This window comes from Coturnix japonica, chromosome 2 (genome assembly GCF_001577835.2).
Source record: "Coturnix japonica isolate 7356 chromosome 2, Coturnix japonica 2.1, whole genome shotgun sequence".
Classification (NCBI taxonomy): domain Eukaryota; kingdom Metazoa; phylum Chordata; class Aves; order Galliformes; family Phasianidae; genus Coturnix; species Coturnix japonica.
In genome coordinates, this window is record NC_029517.1 from 102,605,015 (window position 1) to 102,627,330 (window position 22,316).

The following is a 22,316-nucleotide window of genomic DNA, read 5'->3' on the forward strand; positions in this document are numbered from 1 at the left end:
TCTTTCATCTGAAATAGGGAAGATTTAGGTCAGATGTTAAGTGGGAATTTACTCAGAGGGTGGTAAAACACTGTAATGCATTGCCCAGAGAAGCTGTGGATGTTCCACCCCTGGAGAAGTTCAAAATGCAGATTCAATGTCACCCTGGACTGTCAGTCCAGCCTCATTACCAGCTCTCATTACTCAGACAGAAAACTTGCAGGTGCATTTTCAAAGTGTCTGCTGAAAACAGAAAATACAATTCAGCCTCTCATGACTCTGATACTGTTAGTGATTATTCAGTTCTCCACCCATCATTTTAAAGAAGTTCCATCTCCAGAAACTATTAAAATAAGTCATCTCTCCTATCATCACAGATCACAGAATCACAGAATGACCCGGGTTGGAAGGGACCTCAAGGATCACGTAGTTCCAACCCCCCTGCCTGGCAGGGCCACCAAACATACACATTTACTACATCAGGTTGCCCAGGGCCCCGTCCAACCTGGTCTTGAACACCTCCAAGGACGGGGCATCCACAACCTCCCTGGGCAGCCTGTTCCAGGACCTCACCACTCTCCTAGTGAAGTACTTCCCCCTAACATCCAACCTAAATCTTCCCTCTTTTAACTTAAAACCATTTCCCCGTGTCCTGCTATTGTCAGCCCTTTCAAAGAGTTTACTCCCCTCCTGGGAGTAAGTTCTCTTCAGGTATTGAAAGGCTGCAATGAGGTCACCCCACAACCTTAATACCATGAAACTCTTAAGGAAATGTTATGAAAATATATATAAACACAGGAATCTGTATGGATGTAGAGCACTAAGCTCCTCCATATTTGGAGCACAGCAAACAGCAGCTTTTGTCCCACAGTGACTTACTTCATACAGCTAATACACATCAGACAGCACAAAGCAAGTCTGAGATTTCCACCTACACTAGATCTGAAGTGGCAGAACTTTTAATCATGTTTTTATTACACAGCAGCATCTCAGAAGGCAGGATGAGTTATCTGCCATAATTTCTCAAGGGAAAAAACAAGATTCAGGGAAGGTAAAAAAAAAAACAACAAACTGTGTTTGTTTTCATGTGAGCGCTGGTACACCTGGGTATCAATTTTAAAACTCAGCCATAACAAGACAAGAAATTCAAATGTCATCCAGTATGGACAAACAACTCATGTTCTGTGTGCAAACTGATTATTTTTCATTGCAGTGATGTCCATAGTCAGTCACTGTACCTTCCCACAGCTAACAGCATACTGAAAGTTTCATACAGATGGACCTAAAAGATGACAGTGCTGAACTGAAAAAGCCACTTAAAGTTTCAGAGGGAACGTTGTGAAGACAGTGGCCAAAACAGACAACAAAGAACCTTGAGCAGAATAAAAAAGAAGCATGATCTGTTTAGTCGATGAATTTTCTGTGCAATTTAGATAAATTAAAGAAGTCTAAGGAATAGTCTCACAGAGAAAGTATCACAGTATCATAGTCTCGTACGGGTTGGAAGGGACCTTAGAGATCATCGAGTCCAACCCCCAGGATTTGAGCCTCCTGTGTAGCAGTGCGGCACTTCTACCACTTGCGCCACAGGGGATTCGAACCCAGGGCCTCAGGTGTTGCAATGGGCACTTCTACCACTGTGCCACGGAGTCACAAAATCAGTATGTACAAATGTCTTCATAACAGTGATACTGTTAACTAAAAAGGGAACTAAGTTGCATTTGAATAAAGGCATCAGGTCAAGTGAAAACAAACAAATAATAAAAAAAAAGGTAAAAAATATACCCAGAAAACAACGAAAGGATGAGATTAATGGACTTTGGACATTCAAAGGTCCGAAAGATGAATAAAAGGGAGTGAAATGCACGGCAACAGATTTGCATTTGGAAATACAAGGAACCTATATGGTTCAAAAAAGGAGAAGTAAAAATCAAACATCTTCTGGGATCTTGCAAGGAAAAGTAGGGTATGTCAAAAGGTCATCTTAATTGCTGCTATAGAGATTAAGCTGTTACAGCCTGAAGCCACAGAATGAACTTACAGAAGCAGGAATTTGTTTTTTAATGTGTCAAGGAAATAACAAGACAGTTACCTATAGAAGCAGGTAACGTTTGAGTCAGAAATGTGTCTTTGGTACAGTGTTACTAGAGAACTAGTCTCCCACTTGAGCTCTGCTGCACTCACAAAGGTTAAGTTTCCTCTAGAGAATACAGACTTGTTACATTTTAGCTGCAAGCTGCCACAACCTAAGCAACACCAGCTAGAGGGATTTTCTTACAGTTTTTATTACAACTGCCGCAGGGAATATCTTCCCACCTTCTTCTGGAGACAATTCTAAGTAATCACTATAGAAGCCTGAACTAAATCACTGGTAAAGTAAAGCTAGGAAACATCTGGATGATATGTGAAAAGAAAATAAGGGACTTCTTTAACAAAAAACGTGTGCATATATATAGGTCCTGTTTCCATTCAAGCACTGTGCAAATTATTATATTTAAACACATTTTACAAACAAAACAGGTATAGAGCATAGAATTCTGAACACACCATCACATAATGTGACGCCGCACTGCAACACCGGGGCCCGGATTCGAATCCCCCCTGTGGCACAAGTGGTAGAAGTGCTGCTCTGCTACACAGGGGCTCGAATCCCGGGGGCTGGACTCGATGATCTCTAAGGTCCCTTCCAACCCGCACAAGACTGTGATACTATGATGATGATAATGTAGCATCACGGAAGCAACACATCAGAAACTACAGTTTTAGTCCTGATGTCAAACTTCCCTCCATCCAAAACACAGAACTATTAAGAAGACAGGCACCAAGTACTGCATAACTATGAGACCAGCGAGAATTAGATTTAAGTACTCCCTTAAGTACTATAAGAGAAAATATAACAGCATATCAAATGAAGGTAAATGCCTTAGCAGCACTACTCTACATTCCACAAATAAGGTTGGCCTATAATATTACTCACACTTTTTCATCCATCTGTATTTTGAAAGCAGTTATGTTGCTGATCCTCACTCTTACTGGAAGGCTTCTTTATAGACACCTCCTAATGCCCCAGGTATTTCCAAATTTCCTGCCTTGTGAAATTTGAGTTAATTCAAGACCAAGTCATACTTTATTGCATTTCTGACATTTCAGTGAAACTTAATACAGTTATATGAACGCTCTAATTAGTACTATATCAGACCTAATCTATTCATAACACAGAATCACACAGAATCACAGAATTGTAGGGGTTGGAAGGGACCTCTAGAGATCATCGAGTCCAACCCCCCTGCCAAAGCAGGCTCCCTACACCACGTCACACAGGTAGGCGTCCAGGAGGGTCTTGAATATCTCCAGAGAAGGAGACTCCACCACCTCCCTGGGCAGCCTGTTCCAGTGAACACTACCATCAACATCTCCTAATGTAGAAACCTCAGAGCAGATTACTGCATTCAGACTCAGGCACTGCACAGATTTCAAGACACGCTGTAAACTTCGTGGTTTCAGAACTATGAGGAATGCCGTGGCAAAGAGCCTCATCCTCACCCACAAGCTCTTGTGAAAGTGAGTACTAGAGAACTGCCTCAAGGCTGAGGTTTCTGTGCCTCACAGTCTCAATTACCAATCAGCTCAAAACTGCAGAACGCTCTGTGCCTGCCGCAAACATCCTGCTCCTCTCTATGGTCTTCTATTCACCTGGGGGTTACCATCCACCACCTCTTTCTGCAGCTCCACCTATGAAAACGGCATCAGCCTCAAACTGCAATTCCTATTCTTATCCAAAAGACTTCATCTAGTAGTAGCTGAAACTAGCAAAAGATTTGTCTAAATTGAAGAGGTTACATCTTAGGAGACTGCCTAACACATTACTCATAGTGCTACACCCCTCACTGACAACAGTAAATAAAGAATTCCCTGCACAATTACACAAACCAGATAGCTTTTAATAATTAAAAAAATATATGATTTTACACAGTCTGAAAATAAAAACCTACAGAATGCTTTGATATTTGTTTAATTTCCTGATAAAACCACTCTGAAAACATCATCAAATCCTTAAAGCAATAATTAAAATAACAACAGAACTGCTTTAGTCCCTGTAGTATTCAAAATTGTACAAGAATCACACAGAATCACAGAATGACCCGGGTTGGAAGGGACCTCAAGGATCATGTAGTTCCAACCCCCCTGCCTGGCAGGGCCACCAAACATACACATTTACTAGATCAGGTTGCCCAGGGCCCCGTCCAACCTGGTCTTGAACACCTCCAAGGACGGGGCATCCACAACCTCCCTGGGCAGCCTGTTCCAGGACCTCACCACTCTCCTAGTGAAGTACTTCCCCCTAACATCCAACCTAAATCTTCCCTCTTTTAACTTAAAACCATTTCCTCGTGTCCTGCTATTGTCAGAGGTGCATGACCTTTACACATTATCATTGGAAGTATGTTTTCAGCTTGCTTAATGCTGCAGATGATCAACGAGTTGCCCCACTCCAAGTAAAAAAACGTAACACATAAACTATTTCCCATGCCAGGAATTGTAAAAGGATGAAATGAAAAGCAACCACCCACTCCAGTTATCACTGTGTATCATCTTTTTCATGCCTAAACAGCACTCGTAATCTTTTTCTCCCAATTCATCACGTGATAGATAAGCTAATCCTATATAGTTCATCCCTTAGTGAATACTGTTCTCCGTGTTATTGCTGTACTCAAGGAGAAACAACAGAGATTGCTTCAGCACCACCTTCATCGCACTCCATCCATCACCAGGGTTCTGTGAGTGCCATGCTCAGAATCGAGCGACAGCACTCAAACCTTTGGTAGAGGAGCACCTACATGCTGCAACACAGTGCCTCAGGAAGCAGACCTGCCTCATTGAAGCACAAACTGCTGTGCTGAAAGAACCCTGTGCACACGAGGCTTTCCCTGCCCAACCCACCAACACAGTGCACAGCGGTTTATTAACTCAGATTTGGTGCAGCACAGTCGAAGGTGCAGCTCTCTCCAAAACGTCTTCTACTTGCAGGCTTCCAGGCTGACTCCTCTACCCTCCTGCACTCTGTAGAGCCATCAGGTCAGCCGATGCACCTGTAACACATCCAGCACACCCAGATCCCCGCTTCTGGGCGCAGCAGTGGAAGATGTTCCGAATAAACACAGACGATGGCACGCACCATTGCAATCCCCCAGTGGGCATCTCAGCTCCACCCCAGGCCTCTGGAATAGGACCATGGACCTGATACCAGCCCTGATCCATTCAGAGCAGCTCTCCAGAGCCGCCTAGGCCACGTTGAACTCCAGAGCAGGGAAAGGCCGGGACGGAGCTGCGGACCCCATCCCCCCCCCACCAACCTCGCCCCCTCCAGAAGACTCAGCCCCACTCACCTCGCTTAGAGCCGGGGCCTGGAGCTCCGCCGGTGCCCTTGGAGCCTTTGCGGGAGGCCATGGCGCCTCCTGTCAGGTAACGCGGGGCGGGGCTACACCGGGAATGAGTCAGGAGCCACCGCCGACCGAGCGCTGCGTGCGGGAGCGCCGGCAGCCACCGCAGCCAAGAGCCGGCACGCCCCCTCCCCTCCCGCTCGCAGCTTCCAGCCAATGGCGGAGCACTCCGGGACACGGGGCGTGACTTTTCTCTGCACCGATTGGCTGCGAAGAAGAAGGGGGCGGGACGAGCGGCTGCTCGCGGGCTGCGCGTGTCCGCCACGCTCCCCGTGGCCGGCGGTTTTGAACGTGGCAACATGGAGGCGGGGCAGGATCTCGCGAGGATTCGCCGGGAGCGCGCGGGGGGGGGGCGGGGTCTGAGTGTGTGTGAGGGGCGGGGGCGGCTGGGTTTGACTCCTGTGTGGAGTGAGTGAGTTCTCAGAGGCACAGAATGAGCCGGGTTGGAAGGGGCCTCAAGGATCATGTAGTTCCAACCCCCCTGCCTGGCAGGGCCACCAAACATACACATTTACTAGATCAGGTTGCCCAGGGCCCCGTCCAACCTGGTCTTGAACACCTCCAAGGACGGGGCATCCACAACCTCCCTGGTTGATGATAATCCCTTTTGTTTCTACGTTTCAGTTGAAAAGTAGCACATTAGATCAAGTTTTAAATGTCATTTTAGGTAAGATAATGGAGTGAAAAGCAAACAATGCAGAAATGTGCATGTGTGTGGGTCTGGCTCATCTCAGTCTTCAACCTGCTTATTTCTTTTAAAGATAAATATTTGGTAGATGGTGATAGAATACAGTAATCTGCAAGAAGATAAATATTGTGCTTGTAGGTGGAGATAAGACACTAAAACAGCGTGACAATGAGGAAGTTTATAAAGCAAAAGTAAAGTGACCTGCAAAAGAAAAGAAAAAGACAGAGAGAAAAAAATTAGAACAAAACCAGAAGTTAAACAGATGCAGTGAGTTGGAGTTTCTCCAATTGGATCACAACGTAAAAAACCTTCCCTGTTGACAAGGACTGCATTTACCTCGAGTCCAAAATATCTTAACTGGCTGCTGATTGAGACTACAGATAAAGTAAAATCAACCTGCATAACACAAATTAACATATTGCTGTTCCTTCACGTTTAGTTTCCATAAATACTTCCGCATTAATGCTGTCACAGCTGTTTTGAGGCCAAAAGCCTTCAACAGAACAGTGACTCTGCAGTTTGATGGAATGAAACACATCCAAGGTGATAAGTAGAAGCAGCGATGAACTAATTACATAAGGGGAGGGCTCTGTATCTCATTTCCTAATTTGTGAAAGAAGCAGAAATATACAACTGGCCCATAGCACTGAGAAGAGATGCTAAATGGCATGATTAATTTGAAAAAAAATAATGTGGTAAGTTAACTGAGCTCCTTGCCAGTCAATTGATATTTCTGCCAGCTGACTTTTAGATCAAAGAGGGTGATGCACAAGGTTTTGGTGTCTGCTTTCTGGTTTATCAAGTGATCTGCTGATCATCTGTATGGTTTTTAATGTTGTTACAGGAATTGCAGAGAAGCAACATCCACCTCTCTGTATTTGTCTGTCAGTTTTCCCTAAATTCTTAAGGAAAAACAAAGAAAGAAGTTTTGGGAAGATGGGGAAGAAAGGGACGATAGAGTGTCTCAGTTACTGAAGCATAAACAACTATGCTAACTGCAATGATCCTTCCACCAGGTAAACTTGTAAACAAAGGGGGGTATATTTAAGGTAAGGTAATTCTCAAGGAGGAATTTTCCTATCTATATTTATTTTTAATATTGTTTGTATTATAGAAGACAATTGATAGACCTATTGATAGATTTGTAGATTCTTATGTAACTTGGAGTGTTTTCTAAGCAGTGACAGTGAAAATGGAATGTAGCTCTTTGCTGAAGTGCAGTTCAGAACACTTTTGTTATGTCATTGTGTACCAATGTGTGGATTTTACTCCTGTAGCATGAGAAGCTGAGAGGGACATGGCAAAAGATTCTTTACATGCCTGTAACAGTTACCTATGATAGATGTTTTCAAAATTATAATCAGAATCTAGCCTTGAAAGAGCCTTAATCTAGAAGTACTACTTTTTAGATGGATTGTGAACAACCGATAAATCTAACTTAGTGCTAAACATAGGCTGGCTGCAGGTAAATATTAAGACAAACCAGCATTGTTATTAGAGGGTCTTGGATAATAAATAAAATCCCTATTACAGTGTGAGCAGGAGAATGGAACTTAGTTGATTATTACCAGCGTGCGCTATCATACCTATTACTGAAAATAGTAGAAAAAAATAACAAACAAGAGAAGATACTTTACTGCCTGGGTGCTGTCTGCTTCTTTTTCCAGAGACTTAATATTTTTAGTAATGAGATCATCAGAACATCACATTTGTTTCGAGTCTATGACCACATACACTAAAACTTTTTTACTAAAAAAAAGTTGATCTGAAGCTCTGGTGCTGGGTTTTTTGTATGTGTGTGTCTGTTTTTTTTCTTGTTTTCTGTCTTTTTAAAGAAAGAAAAGTGCTTTTCATAAATTAGGGCATCATTCTTGGAGGATGTGCAGATAGGAGCAGTAGCACTTAATAAATAGGTTATGCTGCTGGAACATTTACTGTGAGTGACTGAGCAGCTTTCCAGAATTGATCCAGAGTATTCTAATCAAGTTATAATCAGCCACCACCCATAGCTGCCTACCCCCAATTGCACTTTGCTTTGTTTTACCTTCTCATTTTCTAAAATACTAATCTCTTGAATTTGTCTCATTAGAAAACAAAACAGTATGTTCTGGAAGCAGTGGAATACAAGACACCTAATTTGCTGCAGTTTTCTTTCCTTTGTCTCTCAAATCCCTCTTCCACCTCAGCCTTCATAGTTCCCAGCTTCTGCTAAGTGCTGTGATGATCCCTGTGGGATGTTCAGATAACATGTGCTGTCTGGTTAGCACAGAGCATTGTAGCTGGCATGTTCTGGCTTAGCCAGCCAGCCAGTACATACTCTCTGACCAGTCAACCTGCTACGTCCTAATGAACTTTGTATCTTCAGTTATAAATAAATACCACTCAGGTTTATTTAACATATAAAATACACTGCAACCTTCAGAAGCTTTTACTTACTTAATCTCTCCAGAAATAAAGTAGATAAGCTTCAATTATTTAAAATAATTGAAAATTTGAAAGCACCTGCAGGAAATAGGTGAACAATAGTTACTGTTGGTAAAAACTGGAAACAGTAAAGCTTTCCTTATAAGAGATCATTTCAGCACAGAGCACTTGCTCCCAGGTTCCTTTCAGGCAGTTTCAGTCTGGCTGTATGATCAGACTAAGGCAGTAAATAGGATGAGTACTATTCCCTTCAGAATTACTCACTTTGCTAAAGCAGAACTGATCAGAACTCACTCACACCCATGTCTTTGCAAGTCATACTTTGCATACATTGCAAAGCAGCACATCCTACAGCAGGGGCACACACTGCCAAAGGGATTTTCCTTGCCTCTGGAGTCTTACTTGTGTCAAGGGCAAAAGTAAACACAAGAAAAGAAAGATGCAACCTCAGTGTGGTAGTTGGATATATGAGATAGCACAAGCATTCCTGGGACTCCTATTAATTCCTTCAATTTGCAAGGTGAAAAAATAAAACTTAAGGTTGATGTTTTCATTAAGTAATTTTTATTTTCATTTCCCTCAAAGCCTTTTTTTTTTTTTTTTTTTTCCAGAAAAATGTATACAGCGGTGAAGATCTGTAAATTAATCATAGGATCTTGACAAATCCACAACTTTACATTCATTATGCAAGTGAATTTCAAAGTTGAATTATTCCTTGTATTTCACCCATTAATCTTTGGAACCCTATGATATGAATAGAACATGGACAGACCTGCATGGAGCTGGCACTGTATGTTGATGCCTCCTTTGAAATAAATAATGAACTTTTTTTGGCATGTTTCCTGTCTGGTTGGCTCTTTGTGTGTGTCTATAAATAAGGTGTTTGAATACTTCTTTTTTAAGCTGTGATTTTTCTTAGTTGTTCAGCAATAAACATTTTCTGCCAGTTCTTCCGGGAGCTTGGCTTTAATTTCCCACAGGTGTCTCTTTTCCTCCCACTGGAGCATAACGCTTTAAAGTATGGCTTGTCTTGCTTTTGGTTTAACGACTCCTTAGATTTTTGATAATAGGTGTCTCTCTGTGTTTTTTGTTTGTTTTGTGTTTTAATTTTTCTGTGTATTTCACTATAATAATTTCAGAAACTTCCATGAGGAAAATTACACTGGGCGGTTACCATTTGTACATGGTTGTGCTTATTAACAAGTAAAACCCAATTTCTTGCTAAGCTTTTCAAACCGAAAGAGCAATTGCTTCATTTGTTTAAAGCAGTAGTCATGTTATCTCTTGTTTGGGTGCAACCTAACTCATGCAAACACTGAACTTTCAGCACAGCAGTGGATCATACATAGGGTGTAATAATTTTTGTCAGTGAGAGAGACTGGAAGATATATTTGGTTATTTGAAGAATAAATTCTGTGACATAGGAATGCGTGGTTACTTTTGCTTGATGTGACATAGCAAAAGCAGGCGAAGCAGACAACCATTTCCATTAAAAATGTTATTCTGTGTAATAACATTTCCTAAGAGGACATTGATTTCACCTGCCAAAAGCTGTGAATAAGTGGGTTGCAATATCTTTGACAATATATGAATAATTAATATTTGCTGTGGTGAAAAATAAGTGATGTTAGAGGTGTATGGCCATCTGAACAGGGAAGGAGCAAAGACTGAGTTCAAAATACAGCCAGGGTGGGGAGTGGGAGCCAGAGACAGTGGGAACAGGAAGTCTGATGGTGCATGTTTGTTAGAGGCTGTTTGGTCTTTGTGGGATGTTGAGCTGCCAGCTGTCAATTCCACCTGGCAAATAGAAGCAAATGCCTTCTTCTAGGCAACAGTAGCAACAACGCCCAACAAGCTGGGTATCTTGTAGGTGTGGTGGTCATTTTCTGTGTTTCCTTTAGATAATGAATAGAGACTTTACTTTGTTGTAAAAGTTCACTATCATCCTTGATGAAAAGTCTTCTGCTGTACAAATACATAGAATCAGTTGTACTAAAAGCTTTTTCTTTGCTATTAGTAATTCTTGTTAGTCCATATGTGGCCCTCTATGCTGTTTGATGATGTGAATTCTTTTTGGAGGATCCCGTTTTGTGTGTTTGTGTAGTTCTTAGCTTCTACAGAAATATCAAAGAGAAACAACTCAATGGAGTAATGGCAGAATCTGGCCTATGCCATTGATTATTTTCTTCCTACATGAAATTTGTGAGTGTAGCTCCTGTAATGACTCTAAGATTGTGTCACAAAGAGCTGAATTAAGCCAGCTCTCACTGGTAAAACTTTACTGATTTATGTCTGTGAAGTCTCTGGCCATAGCCTTGTAGCTTTCAAGTTGTGATAGCTCTTTTGAAATGTACTGTCCTGTGCAGTCTTACAAGAAAACTGTCATTAAATCTTCCTTTATTGTAAAAATGTCCATTTTCTATTATGCGTTTTCCTCAAAGTTTTTGTTGTATGTTTCTTTAATGCAACTTCAGTTACTTGTTTGTAGTAAAATTTCCTCCGTCTTTAGTTTGGGAAATCATGCTTTAGATTTCTGATATTAGCTAATAAATTGTTATACAATTTGTGCCATTGTCTGTTACCAGTAGGTGGAAGGTAATGCTGTAAAGACCCAATTACACTACCGTGTGAGATTTAAATGCAGATATGCAGGAAGATGGTAATATGAACCTACAACACCTATCACAAAACATCAACTGAACTAGTCAAGTGTTAAGTCTAATGTTTGAAAGAAGATATCTTATTTCAAGAACCTGTTTGTTTTACTCATGATTGGGCAATAAAATGACATGAACGGTAATCTAGAAAAACAGCCTGTGAACCTTTAATACTGTGTATGCTCATACAGTTGGAGCAATATGATTTTTTAATGGAAACATATTTGGGTTTCGGCATGGAGCAGCGGTGGATAAGGAAGCCGTGAAAGAGTAGGCAAGGAAAGGCAATGAGAGCAGAATTAGGGAATTTTATTTGCTGTAGTTATGGGAATGAATATGATCCAAAGAGTTTAATTTGCTCAAATCTATATCGACTCCAAATATGTTTTACTAAATGGTTTTAATTGTTCATGATTACGTTTTCATAAAACTTGATATATAGGCATAATGTGGTAGATACCAGAAGAATACACAGTAATAAACAGTTCTTAACCCAAATAACTTACTTTGCACAGGAAGAACAGGTAGTAAAAACAAAGAAAGATGTAGAACACACCTGCACCCAAGATTAGTATTATGTCAGCTGACATGGTGTATCCAATGGGATCTTGTGGTGAGAGTTGGTGGTTGTTTGAAAATAGAAAATATTGGGGTATTAAAGGGAGTATTGAGAACACTGAAAGTATTGGCATCTGAGATGTTTATGATCAATGAAGCCAAGGAGAATATTAGATTGATGGAACTGTACTTTGTTGATTAAAGGACAGTTTATTTTCTGTTTGACAAGTAGATCTGTTAGACTTATTGATCATACGGCTATAGGATATGGCTCTGACAAAAAGGCAAGACAGGTATTTTTCTTCCTCTTCCAGAAGTTCATGGTGTGTTTTGTCATAATTTCATCTCACAAACTAGAGTTCATGTTTTCATAATTTCATCTCACAAATAGCTGAGTTCATGTTTTGAACCCCTCTTTATGCAGGTCTTCCACCTGTGGCATCCAAATGTAGACCAGCTGGGAACAGCCATAGCAAACTTCAGATGTTGCCTTCAGTGATCAGGAACTTATGAAAGCTTGTCTCTCTGCTACCACCTCTGTATTTTCCTTCAGTCTAGCCCACTCCAGACTCTGACTGCAATCTTCCCCAGCCCTCTAGCCTGAGTTTTAACAAGATTTTCTGTTAATACAGAACATGGGTACCCATCTACTAAATAAGCAGGCTAAAGTTGGCTGTTGGGGCTTCAGCAAATGAGCCAACTTCACAGTAAAGTTGGCTGGCTGATCCCTACCCAATACAGATTAATTGTCATAAAAAAATAATCAATCCTGATACACCTAACTGTGTCAGGCACCTTTTATTTGCCTTTTCAGTGAGAACCTGCCATTGCAGAAACACTGTGTGGGTACTGACAAGTAACAGTCCATTTCCAACAACTTCTAATTGTGTTACAGGAGCAGCAATGTCCCTGTTGGGAGGACTCGGGGAGTCTGTCATGTCAGTTCTGGCACTCCTTCCTATTTCAGACTATTGATAAGCTTTTCCTCTTAGATCTCCATAAGTTTTTAAATTAATGGTGAAGCATTTGCTTTGACCTATAGATAAATAAATGTCCCAAGGTTTATCTGAGAATGTTTCCCAACACTGAAATAAGAAAATAAAGTAGCAGGTGAACTGTTTTCTGTGAACTATATGAGCAACTTGGTCTGACTGCAAGGCTGGCATTTCTGCTTACCCTTATGACCATGAGAAATTGGATTTTTAGTCGGATTAGCCAGTAAATTGTGAGCAGTTGGAAAGTAAATTTACTTTATGATTGTACTGAGATGTCTGATTTGGTCTAAAGAGGATTTATTATCTTGTTTGTGTATTGTGAGTGGCTTTTAAGAGTTCACCAGTTATACCTACAACTTTGTAAGGCAGCTTTTAAGTCATGAGATCTAGTAAGTAAAATTCAATCAAATTACATAACGAAGGAATACACAGCAAATTATAGTTAAGGAAGTCTTTTGTATTTATATGCATATATATATATATCACAGGCTTTATTTATAATGCTAAACTTATTTGCCCAAGTGTAAAGCTATGCATTTTTATTTGTATACTGTGCTTGTTTACAGTGTCTGTGGGTGATGAAAATAGAATATGTAATGTACGGAAAATGACCTTGGAATATTGCTGCATATTTAAGTGTGTAATAGGACTGTTTTCTTTCTCAAGCACCCCAGAGAAACTTCTGACAGTGAGATAAGATAATAGGATTTGGTTTACCAAACCAGCTCTGTTGTCTATATAATCTAGAAGTGCCGATAAAGTTCTTCTTAAGGAAGAAGCTAAAAAACAAACATGAGAAGCTGTGACACACAGAAGCAGCTGCTGAAGTCTACACGTGGGGAACATTTCTTTCTAATCTTTGTGGGTGATCAGGTTATGCCCTGACATGGGACCCTGGAGTGCTCATGTTACCCTAAGCTGGCTCAGCAGTGAGTGCTTTTGAGTTGCGAACTCATCATCCAGCTCCTTGCAAAACTGTGCAGTCCATCTGTGGCGTTCTCATGCTTTAAGAAATACAATGTTGCTATTGTAAATTAAATCTAATCCTTCTGTGTTAAATTGAGTGTGTTTTAGTTTAAAAGGTGAATCACTACTAATTCCGCAAAACAGAAGCTTGATTTCATTAGGAACTTGTTTATTTTCTGGAAGTGTAACTTTTTTTCCCCAGCTAGAGAATTCTAACCTTAATTATTCTGTACTGATGGAAAAACTTGGTATTACACTGGCTTTATTTTTGGTCTTTTCCCCTTTTGAACATTTACTTAAAGCTGAAAGGCAACTCTGAATGCCTTTAAGAAGCTTGTGATATTGTTAGAGAAACATTGTAGTAGGGAGGGAGAATTAGCTGTTCAGTACCAAAGACAAAGGAAAACATCCTTCTGTATCTAATATACTTTGCATACATTATTGTAATACTTATTTTTATTTCCACACAGTACCATTTTTTTCTGGTTTAGATATTCTTGTCTAGGTTACTATTTTATTCTAATGAGAGACAAGTAATAATGTTTTTCTTTGTTTCAGGGTTAGAGAGTAGACAGGCTGGGAATTCTGTGACTAAAAGGTAGCCAAGTAAAGTAGGAATGCTGCTATACTCATACTTCACAGAATCACAGAATTATCAAGGTTGGAAAAGACCTAGAAGATCATCTAGTCCAACCATTACCAATACTTCCCGTCTAAATCATATTCCTCAACACCACATCCAAATGTTTCTTGAACACTCCCATGGTCGGTGACTCCACCACCTCCCTGGGCAGTGCATTCCAATGCCTGACTACCCTTTCTGAGAAGTAATACTTCCTAATATCCAGCCTGAATCTCCCCTGGCACAGCTTAAAACCATTCCCTCTAGTTCTATCACTGATTACACGAGAGAAGAGGCCAATCCCCAGCTCACTACAACCTCCATTCAGGAAGTTATAGAGAGCAATAAGGTCTCCCCTGAGCCTCCTCTTCTCCAGGCTGAACAATCCTATCTCCTTCAGCCGCTCCTTGTAAGGCCTGTGCTCCAGACCCTTCTCCAGCTTCGTAGCCCTCCTCTGAACACGTTCCAGGGCCGCAGTGTCTTACTTGCAGTGAGGGGCTCAAAACTGAACACAGTACTCGAGGTGCGGCCTCACCAGTGCCAAGTACAGGGGGACAATTACCTCCCTGTTCCTGCCAGTAACACTGTTTTTGATGCAAGCCAGGATGCCATTGGCCTTCTTGGCCACCCGGGCACACTGTCGGCTCATATTCAGCCGAGCATCAATCAGTACCCCCAGATCTGTTTCCTCAAAACTTATCTTAAACAATAGCTTTTGCTCCTTTTATTAAGTGTACAATGTGTACATTTAATAGAAAGATAGTTTTGCACCTCTTTTTCCTCACTTACATACTTTCAGCTCTCACTTTTCCAAAGGCTGGCTAAGACAGATATGTGGTTAATGTGAATAATAAACATTCTAACCTAGCAAACTAATGCAAGATGTTATTGGGAAAAGGAGAAAACTTCATTGGCCATGGAGTACAGAGATCTTCCAGATGATACAAACTGGTATGTTTTAAAGGTGTGGGAGAGCGAATCTTGATCATACTGCTTTTAGACCAGAGCCTGGCCCACTCGGGGCACTTTAGATGACTGTCCAACAGGGTGGCCGACCACAACCTAAATAAAGTGACCAGAGGCATTCTTAACATCCTGCTGCCAAGCAAATGTGTTGATCAGTGTTCACAGAGATTCTCAGCGTTTGTGACTAAGGAGGAGCAGGCAGGTGATTTAGGTCCTTAGTCAAGAAGCACAATTCTTAGTGAGGTTTTCAGCAGGTTTTCTTTTAGAAGAGAACCCATAGCAGACTGCACCTCATCTTTATCATCCCAACACTTACATTAGATATGTTTATATGCTGCACCTTTTATTTGCCTATTATCTTGTTTGCATTTTTAATTGCTGCTGTGCTACTGGATTGGAAGAAGGAATTGTACAATCTGTCTTGCACAGAGGTTGCAGTAATGTGATTACTGATGCAATTATTTGGGCGCAGACTTTTTCTGATCTGCTTGACTTTTTTACCAGTGAAGGTAACAAACAGATTTCTATGTATGTTGTGACACAGTAGTGTTCTGGAGAATTACAGTCCCCATAGTATCGGATTAGGATAGACTTTACAAAGTGTTGTGTGGTTGCAAAACCCATGCAAAGCAGTAGCGTCAGGAAGAGTATTATTGCAGCAACAGGGTTGTTTGGGGCTGCTCAGACCTGTAACTGCAGTCTGTAGGCAGAGGGCTGCTGTAAATCATAAGGGTTCCTAGCTTCCTGCCAGTGTAACCAGGCACCAGAGAGCGATCTGCAAAAATAAAGCATATGCACAAGGGAAAGTGGGAAATCTATAAAAAAAAATGCTTGTCATGGCAGATCAGTGCATAGATACCTACACTATCTCTCTCTGCACATTCAGCCACTGAATTTAAAATGTTTCTTGTTCTTTTTCTTTTTTCGTTTCTTTCCCTTTTTAAGACACTTGTGCCAATGATGGGCAGTATCATAGTTAAATGTTTTGAATGAATAGAAAGGTTTTAATCAGAACTGTTGGTTGTATAGGAGTAAAAGCTTAAGTTCTTTTGAGGTGATGCTTAGCTCTGGAAGTCGTTTTGACCAGAGGGGTCTGGGGGTCTGGCACATGGGGAAATGGCATAGCCACAAGTAGAGTTCAGCATTTCTCAGGCTTAGCAACTCAGCATTGACAACAGTGTGTGTATAAATGAGCTTAGCACAGTTCCCGAGGTAATGAGCTCTGACTCCCGCTGCCACACAATACCAAGGGTGCAGAGCAGCACTAATGCAGTTTTGCTGTTCTGTGCCTGGGAACTGGCTCGTTGATCTTGGGTTCCTATGCGGCGTTCTCTCTCCACATCATGTTTAGTGCAGTCAGAGCCAGTTTAGGTCTGCACCCATCAGCACAGCATGGTCAAAGAGCTTGTCTTTTAGTGTGCTTTGAGTGAGCCCAGATGAGCTCTGCTTGTTCTGTTCTTTTGAGCTCCTTTAGTAACCTTTGGACAATAAGTGGAGTGTTCTTCAGGCTTGTGATTTACTAGAGTGTAACAAAGTTGCTTTGTTCTTTAAAAAGTTGAATTGAAGAGACCTTTCTGGATTCTGAAACTGTGACAAAAGCTGGTTTGAACCAGTTAGGTCTTTTTGTTGCTTTTCTTTTTCTTTTGTTTTTGTCTTTCAACTCTATTATCAGAAGTGCGAATGTGCCATTTTGGCAAGGTATCATTTTCCAGTTCATTGCTTTGGAATGCTATGTGAGAAATGTGCATTCGCACTACAAGCGCTTTAATGGGTAATTGGGTAAATGCAATTTAATGTGAGAAATGAAATTTTTAAAATCAATGTTTATGTAATTCATCTGTCAAGAAATAACCCTTATGCTATAATATTACTTTGTGGGATGCAAAATAAAATAATTAGATGAATAAATTAACAAGAACTGAACTTTTGTGTTAGGTATGCTTTCTTCTTTCCAGCTGTAGCTGTCAGTACTGCTTTTGCAAGGGAAGCAACTTGTGATGAGGACAAAGAGAGTGTTTTAGTAGAGACAGTTCCATGTTTTGTCAGGCCAGTATGTTGGCTGCTTTGGTAGGAATGGCCAAGCTATCTCCATGCTGTGATTCGAAACCTCAGATGCCCGTTTCCTGTTGTGCAAAACTTGACCCACAGCAGACAGTCCTGAGGACTTTCTGGGGCTACTAAAATTGTTATATTGCTTAGTTCCAATTTCTGCTTAAGAATGATCTCCATAGTTCTCTTAAGAAATGTGGGAAATGTTCTTGGAATTCCCGGAGATTACAAAAACACTTGGCTTGGAGTTTTGGGCTTATTTTCCCAAATGTTGGTGGTCTGGGCTACTTGCTTTCAAAGATCAGAAGCAGACTCTTGTGAGAACACAGAGAGTTTTCTATGAGATGAGGTTAAGTAAGTGGAGCTTCTTGCCTCCAGAGGCTGTCGATGGGAAGGCCTCAGTCAATCTTTATGATTAATTTTCATTTGATCCAAAGAGTTTTCTTGCACTGATGTTAACTAAATATCAACTGAAATCCTTTTCTAAAGCAGGGTTTCCAGAGTTATTGGTTTTGTTTAATGGCTGTCCTTTTGGCCAATGTTTTGGGACTACCAAGTGTAAGAATGTGAACCAAGCAGACTTTATGCCTGAGAAATGGAAACAGACTGTGGCCTATTGCAGGGTGAAAGTGGATGGTTTCATGGCTGCCTTGCTAGTGTCTAATGTGCCACCCCACTGTAAGACTGTTGGTAGGTAGTCTGATTGTTGAGTCATCTGCCCTCAGCATTTCACTGAGAGCTGATTCACTGCCTGGGGAGTTAGTCCATCTTTTGATTCTATGGCAACAAAAGAAGTCACACTTCTTTCTGAGTGTGTGTTTACATCTCAGGACACCTACATAGAACTGCCTACTTCTTAACATGAGATAGCTCCAAATGTTATTTATCTTGCAAAAGGAAAAGTATCTTATTCAAGAGCTTTTTTTTCCCCAATAAATATGAATGCAGTTAGGACTAGTTAACGTAGATACTTGTCTCTCCTGCTGACAAAATGCAGAGCCTTGGAGAAATACATAAAGACATTATATTGCTATTGAATAGTCTCTAAAAACAAAAGGGGAATTAATGGTTTTGTTTTCATGTTCTATTTTAAAAAGTGTCAAAACACCTTAATGTGAGTTGCATCTTTCTCTATACAGAGATGTTTGTGGTAAAGGCAGAGCTGTGTTGTTATTTTCAAACATAGATTAGAACTTATTATCCAGTTTGCATCCTTATTATTAGATACATTGCATATATTAGACATTTCTGTTATGTTAATTTTTCAAACCTGAGATTAAATTGTTTGGAAGTAATTATAATGATGCCAGCTTTCTGCAATGAATGTATTTTTGCCTCTAAGGTAGAGTCAGAAATCATTTTTTAAAGTTACACATTTACAACTACAATTTCTATAACGATAAAACAAATCTCAGTTGTTTCCTACCCAAACCACTCCAAAGCTTCCTGAACTTTCTACAAAGAGATCTTTGCCTGACACAATAGTCAGTTGTAGGAGGAGGGAGTCACAGTTTCGGCTCCTGTTGAGCACAGGCAGCTCACAGATTTGGTGACTCCCAAAGGTGACTTCAGGAGCACATCCATGACTGTTCCTGCCCAGGTTCAGTGGCTGACTCAGAGCCTCCCACCGTTTAGGGTTGTGTGAGGTTTTGATGATGTAGTAAGTACGAGGCAATGCTGTAGCTTTCATTGGAAAGCAGTGATTTCAGCAATGGATCAGACAAAATCTCCAAGTCCCCCTGTCTCTCCCCAGCAGCAGCAGCAAGGGAAGTGCGTGCTCCGTGGGGCTGAAATGTTTCCAGTGTCTGTCCGCAATGCTGTGCTGAGCAGAGCTCTTTTCGTCATAGTGTTTGTCCTTGTCCCAGTGCTGTCAAAGAATGCTTCTCCCATGACCTTTACCCATCTACACATAAGTTTAAAACTACCTAAAAAAAAACACCACGAGAGCACTCTAGGTTAAAAATCCGTTCTCCACTTGATGCTCTGATACTTCAGGAAAGGGCGCCCAGAGTTGCGCTGCAGTAGTTGTTGTGAAATGGCTTTCAGCACAGCATCTGGGTTTGGCCAGGCCTTGTGTTCTGCTTGCCCCCAGAGCCTCTGGCTGTACTCCTCTGGAGGGGTGCGGCTCCACCCTCATTTCATAATGTTTCCTTTGGAAGCTCATATCGCTCAGCTGAGCCTGTCCTTTCCTGGCACCGGTATTCCCGTCTGTCTTAAGAATGGCTTTTTGTCCTACTAAGTAGTGCCTTTGTATACTTTGGGAGATATTAAGTCCTCCATTGAATTTTTGATAGAAGTTGAAATAGTTAAGACTATCTCTATTCATTTATTTGTTTTAAGAATGTCATTATTGTCACAGATAAAGTCAGCAATTTAGGAAATAGCCTGTGGTAATTTTCATCTGTGCCATATTTTTCCTGGGAATTGAACTGCTCGGTCATGAAAAATAGACATTTTCTGTCAGACTGATTCTACAAGGTCTGGTGAAATTCTCCCAGCACCTTGGGTGAAAGGATGTGGGAGCCCTGGGGGGATGCTCACAGCGCAATAACATTGTTAGTTAATGAGTGTTGTTTGAACATGGAAACATTTCTGCTGTATTCTTCACCTTGTTTATCAATGTTGTGAAATATTTGCATATTTGATAAAAAAGGTTACCCTTAATGATGAAGACAGAAAGTTTGCAGTTATTAGAGCTGTTTGCTTAAACACTGCTACAAGAGGGCTACATTACACAATAATAACTATTATAAACTAGTGTAAAGGATAAACAGCTAAAAAATTAGTACCCGCATTTAATATCATTGAATATTAAAGCTGAAAATGTATTAATCTTCTGAAATCTACTTAAAAAAGTAATACTTTGAAAATGTAATATGTTTTAATGTGGTGTTCTTGACACAGTAGGCAATATTTCAGGAGCAAAATTCCTGGCCAATCAGGCACATAGCAAGTGCTCTATGTCTGAGACTATTTCAATAGTGAGCTATTTTTGTATTGTACTACAAAGCTGCTTCTCCCAGACACCTATGTTTCACTGTACTCATATGAAGTTTGCACTCCCGTCTTTGAGTGTCATGTCCTGTGTTTGCAAGTTGAACTTTAATCTGCTTGGATCACTGGCATTTCATCAGTTCACAGTGATTAAAAAAAATACCAGCTCTCAGCTGTATTATATGTTCCTTTCAAAAATAGTTTCTTATGAAAAATGACCTAGGAATCCAGCACAGGGGCTCTTGTAAGCATTCCTGCTTGCTCTGGAATGATATTCCCACATGAGAAAGATTTCTGTTAACATTATATTTCTCTATTAATATTATCCTATAAAGGGGTAAGGAATTCACGCAATATGCTTACTGCTCATTAGAGGTCAGTAGTGGAGCACAACATGAAGGCAGAGCTGAGCATTCATTTAAGGAACCCCGTTCAATTCTGTTCAGAAGATTCCATTGTATTGAGACCAAAAAGAAAAATCTAGCTTCTAGAAATTGAACCTCTTAAAAGAAGCTTTAGTTTCTGAACACAGATTTCAAAATTAAAGTCATTAATTTGCTGGTAATTTTTATTTTATGCTGTAATATAGTGTTTTCCATTTGAACACAAACTAGATGATATTGCAGGCAATGTAAAACAAGTAAAAAAACCAACAGATTTAAATTAAAAATTGAAGCTGTAATATGGCTACAAAGAGATATACTGCACATCAGGAAGTTGTGTTGCTGCTCTTGACAGCTCTATGACAAGGTGCTTGGCTGAATGACAGACCAGTGCCACAGAGATATGGCGAGCAAAAGACTTTCTAAGGTTTTAGATTTTATGAACCCTGTTGTATTTTAATGCAGATGCCAAATATTCTTAATATAATGCTCACTTGGTCATCGGTGTCCCAAACAGCACATTTGATCTTCTCCTTTAAGGCGTGTTATGGCCCCGGTCCAAATGTTGCCGTCACTAAGGCTCCACTGACTCCTACTGGCTTCTTGTCAGGACCCTAAAATTATATCCCACAAGGGACAAACAGTTCATATCAGTGGAAATGCCGAAGCAGTTGAGCAGTTTAAAAATAGTGCTTTTTAACATTTGTTAATAATTTACATAGTCTGAATAAATGAATTCCTCTCTAGACATCTAATTCCAGAGTGAGGAATCACTGCAGCTTTCATTTCCCATCTCAGGGATAGAATTATTAATGTACTAAATCAAGTAAATTAGATATCACGCAAAGCTGGGTTATTTTTCAGGATTTAATAATACAAAATCACTAGAAGCATATACAACATTCAACACGTGTTTAAAAACCGTTTGGATGAGATGCTCTGGAAAATGATTTAATGGAGGGTTGTGAGAGTTAGGGCAGTATTGTTAGGTTGTGGTTGGACTTGGTCTTTAAGGCATTTTCCAACTTGTGCAATTCTATGATCTACGTTGCTCTCTGAATCTGATATGAGATGGTTTTACAAAAAAATTATCATTCAGCACGTGGCCACTGTGACCTGCTGCTGTGGTCAGGCATCCTCCGTTCACCTTCTTTGGGTGTTATCCAAGGTTCTAACTGAGAATTTCTGCCTTAACATGAAAGAATGAAAATCACCATTGGTTAGCATAAACCTGTGCCTCTCTCTCATGAAAATTCAAGATCTGGTCTTATTTATGAAAAGTTTTGATTAGCTTTGTAGTGAAGATTAAGGGAGTCTCCTTAAGAATGCAGAACTCTAGTCATCTCCATCCTCTTCTCTCAGTTTGGCTTGCTTGAGATCAAACAAATCCTCTTGATGGCTTTTTCTGTAAGTCAGAATAATATCTGGAAAGGGAATATCCTTTAAATCAGTATCAAGGACTAACACTCATGTCCACTGACTCTTCCAAAATGCCTGACTGCTATTGCGTTAGTCTCAAGTGTAAAATTAATATCTCATTGTTTTGTTTTGCTTCAAGTAAAGTATTTCTTGTGTTAAATGTGCTACAAAAAGT

General features: G+C 40.4%; 1 protein-coding gene and 1 long non-coding RNA gene across 2 annotated transcripts in view; one reads left to right on the top strand and one right to left on the bottom strand.

Annotated features, from left to right (window-relative positions):
• ASPH (aspartate beta-hydroxylase) overlaps window positions 1-5,721 on the bottom strand; it is a 95,948-nt gene extending 90,227 nt beyond the window's left edge. Inside the window, 3 exon segments of the mRNA XM_015855666.2 lie at window positions 5,367-5,537; window positions 5,540-5,642; window positions 5,644-5,721. Of these exon segments, the coding sequence (XP_015711152.2) occupies window positions 5,367-5,537; window positions 5,540-5,642; window positions 5,644-5,721 (352 nt within the window).
• A 776-nt stretch (window positions 5,722-6,497) lies between these two features.
• Window positions 6,498-9,368, top strand: LOC107310215. The gene is made up of 3 exons (XR_001553519.2): window positions 6,498-6,803; window positions 6,953-7,124; window positions 9,144-9,368. It is a non-coding gene; the product is annotated as an uncharacterized LOC107310215 (long non-coding RNA).
• Window positions 9,369-22,316: the final 12,948 nt, after the last annotated feature.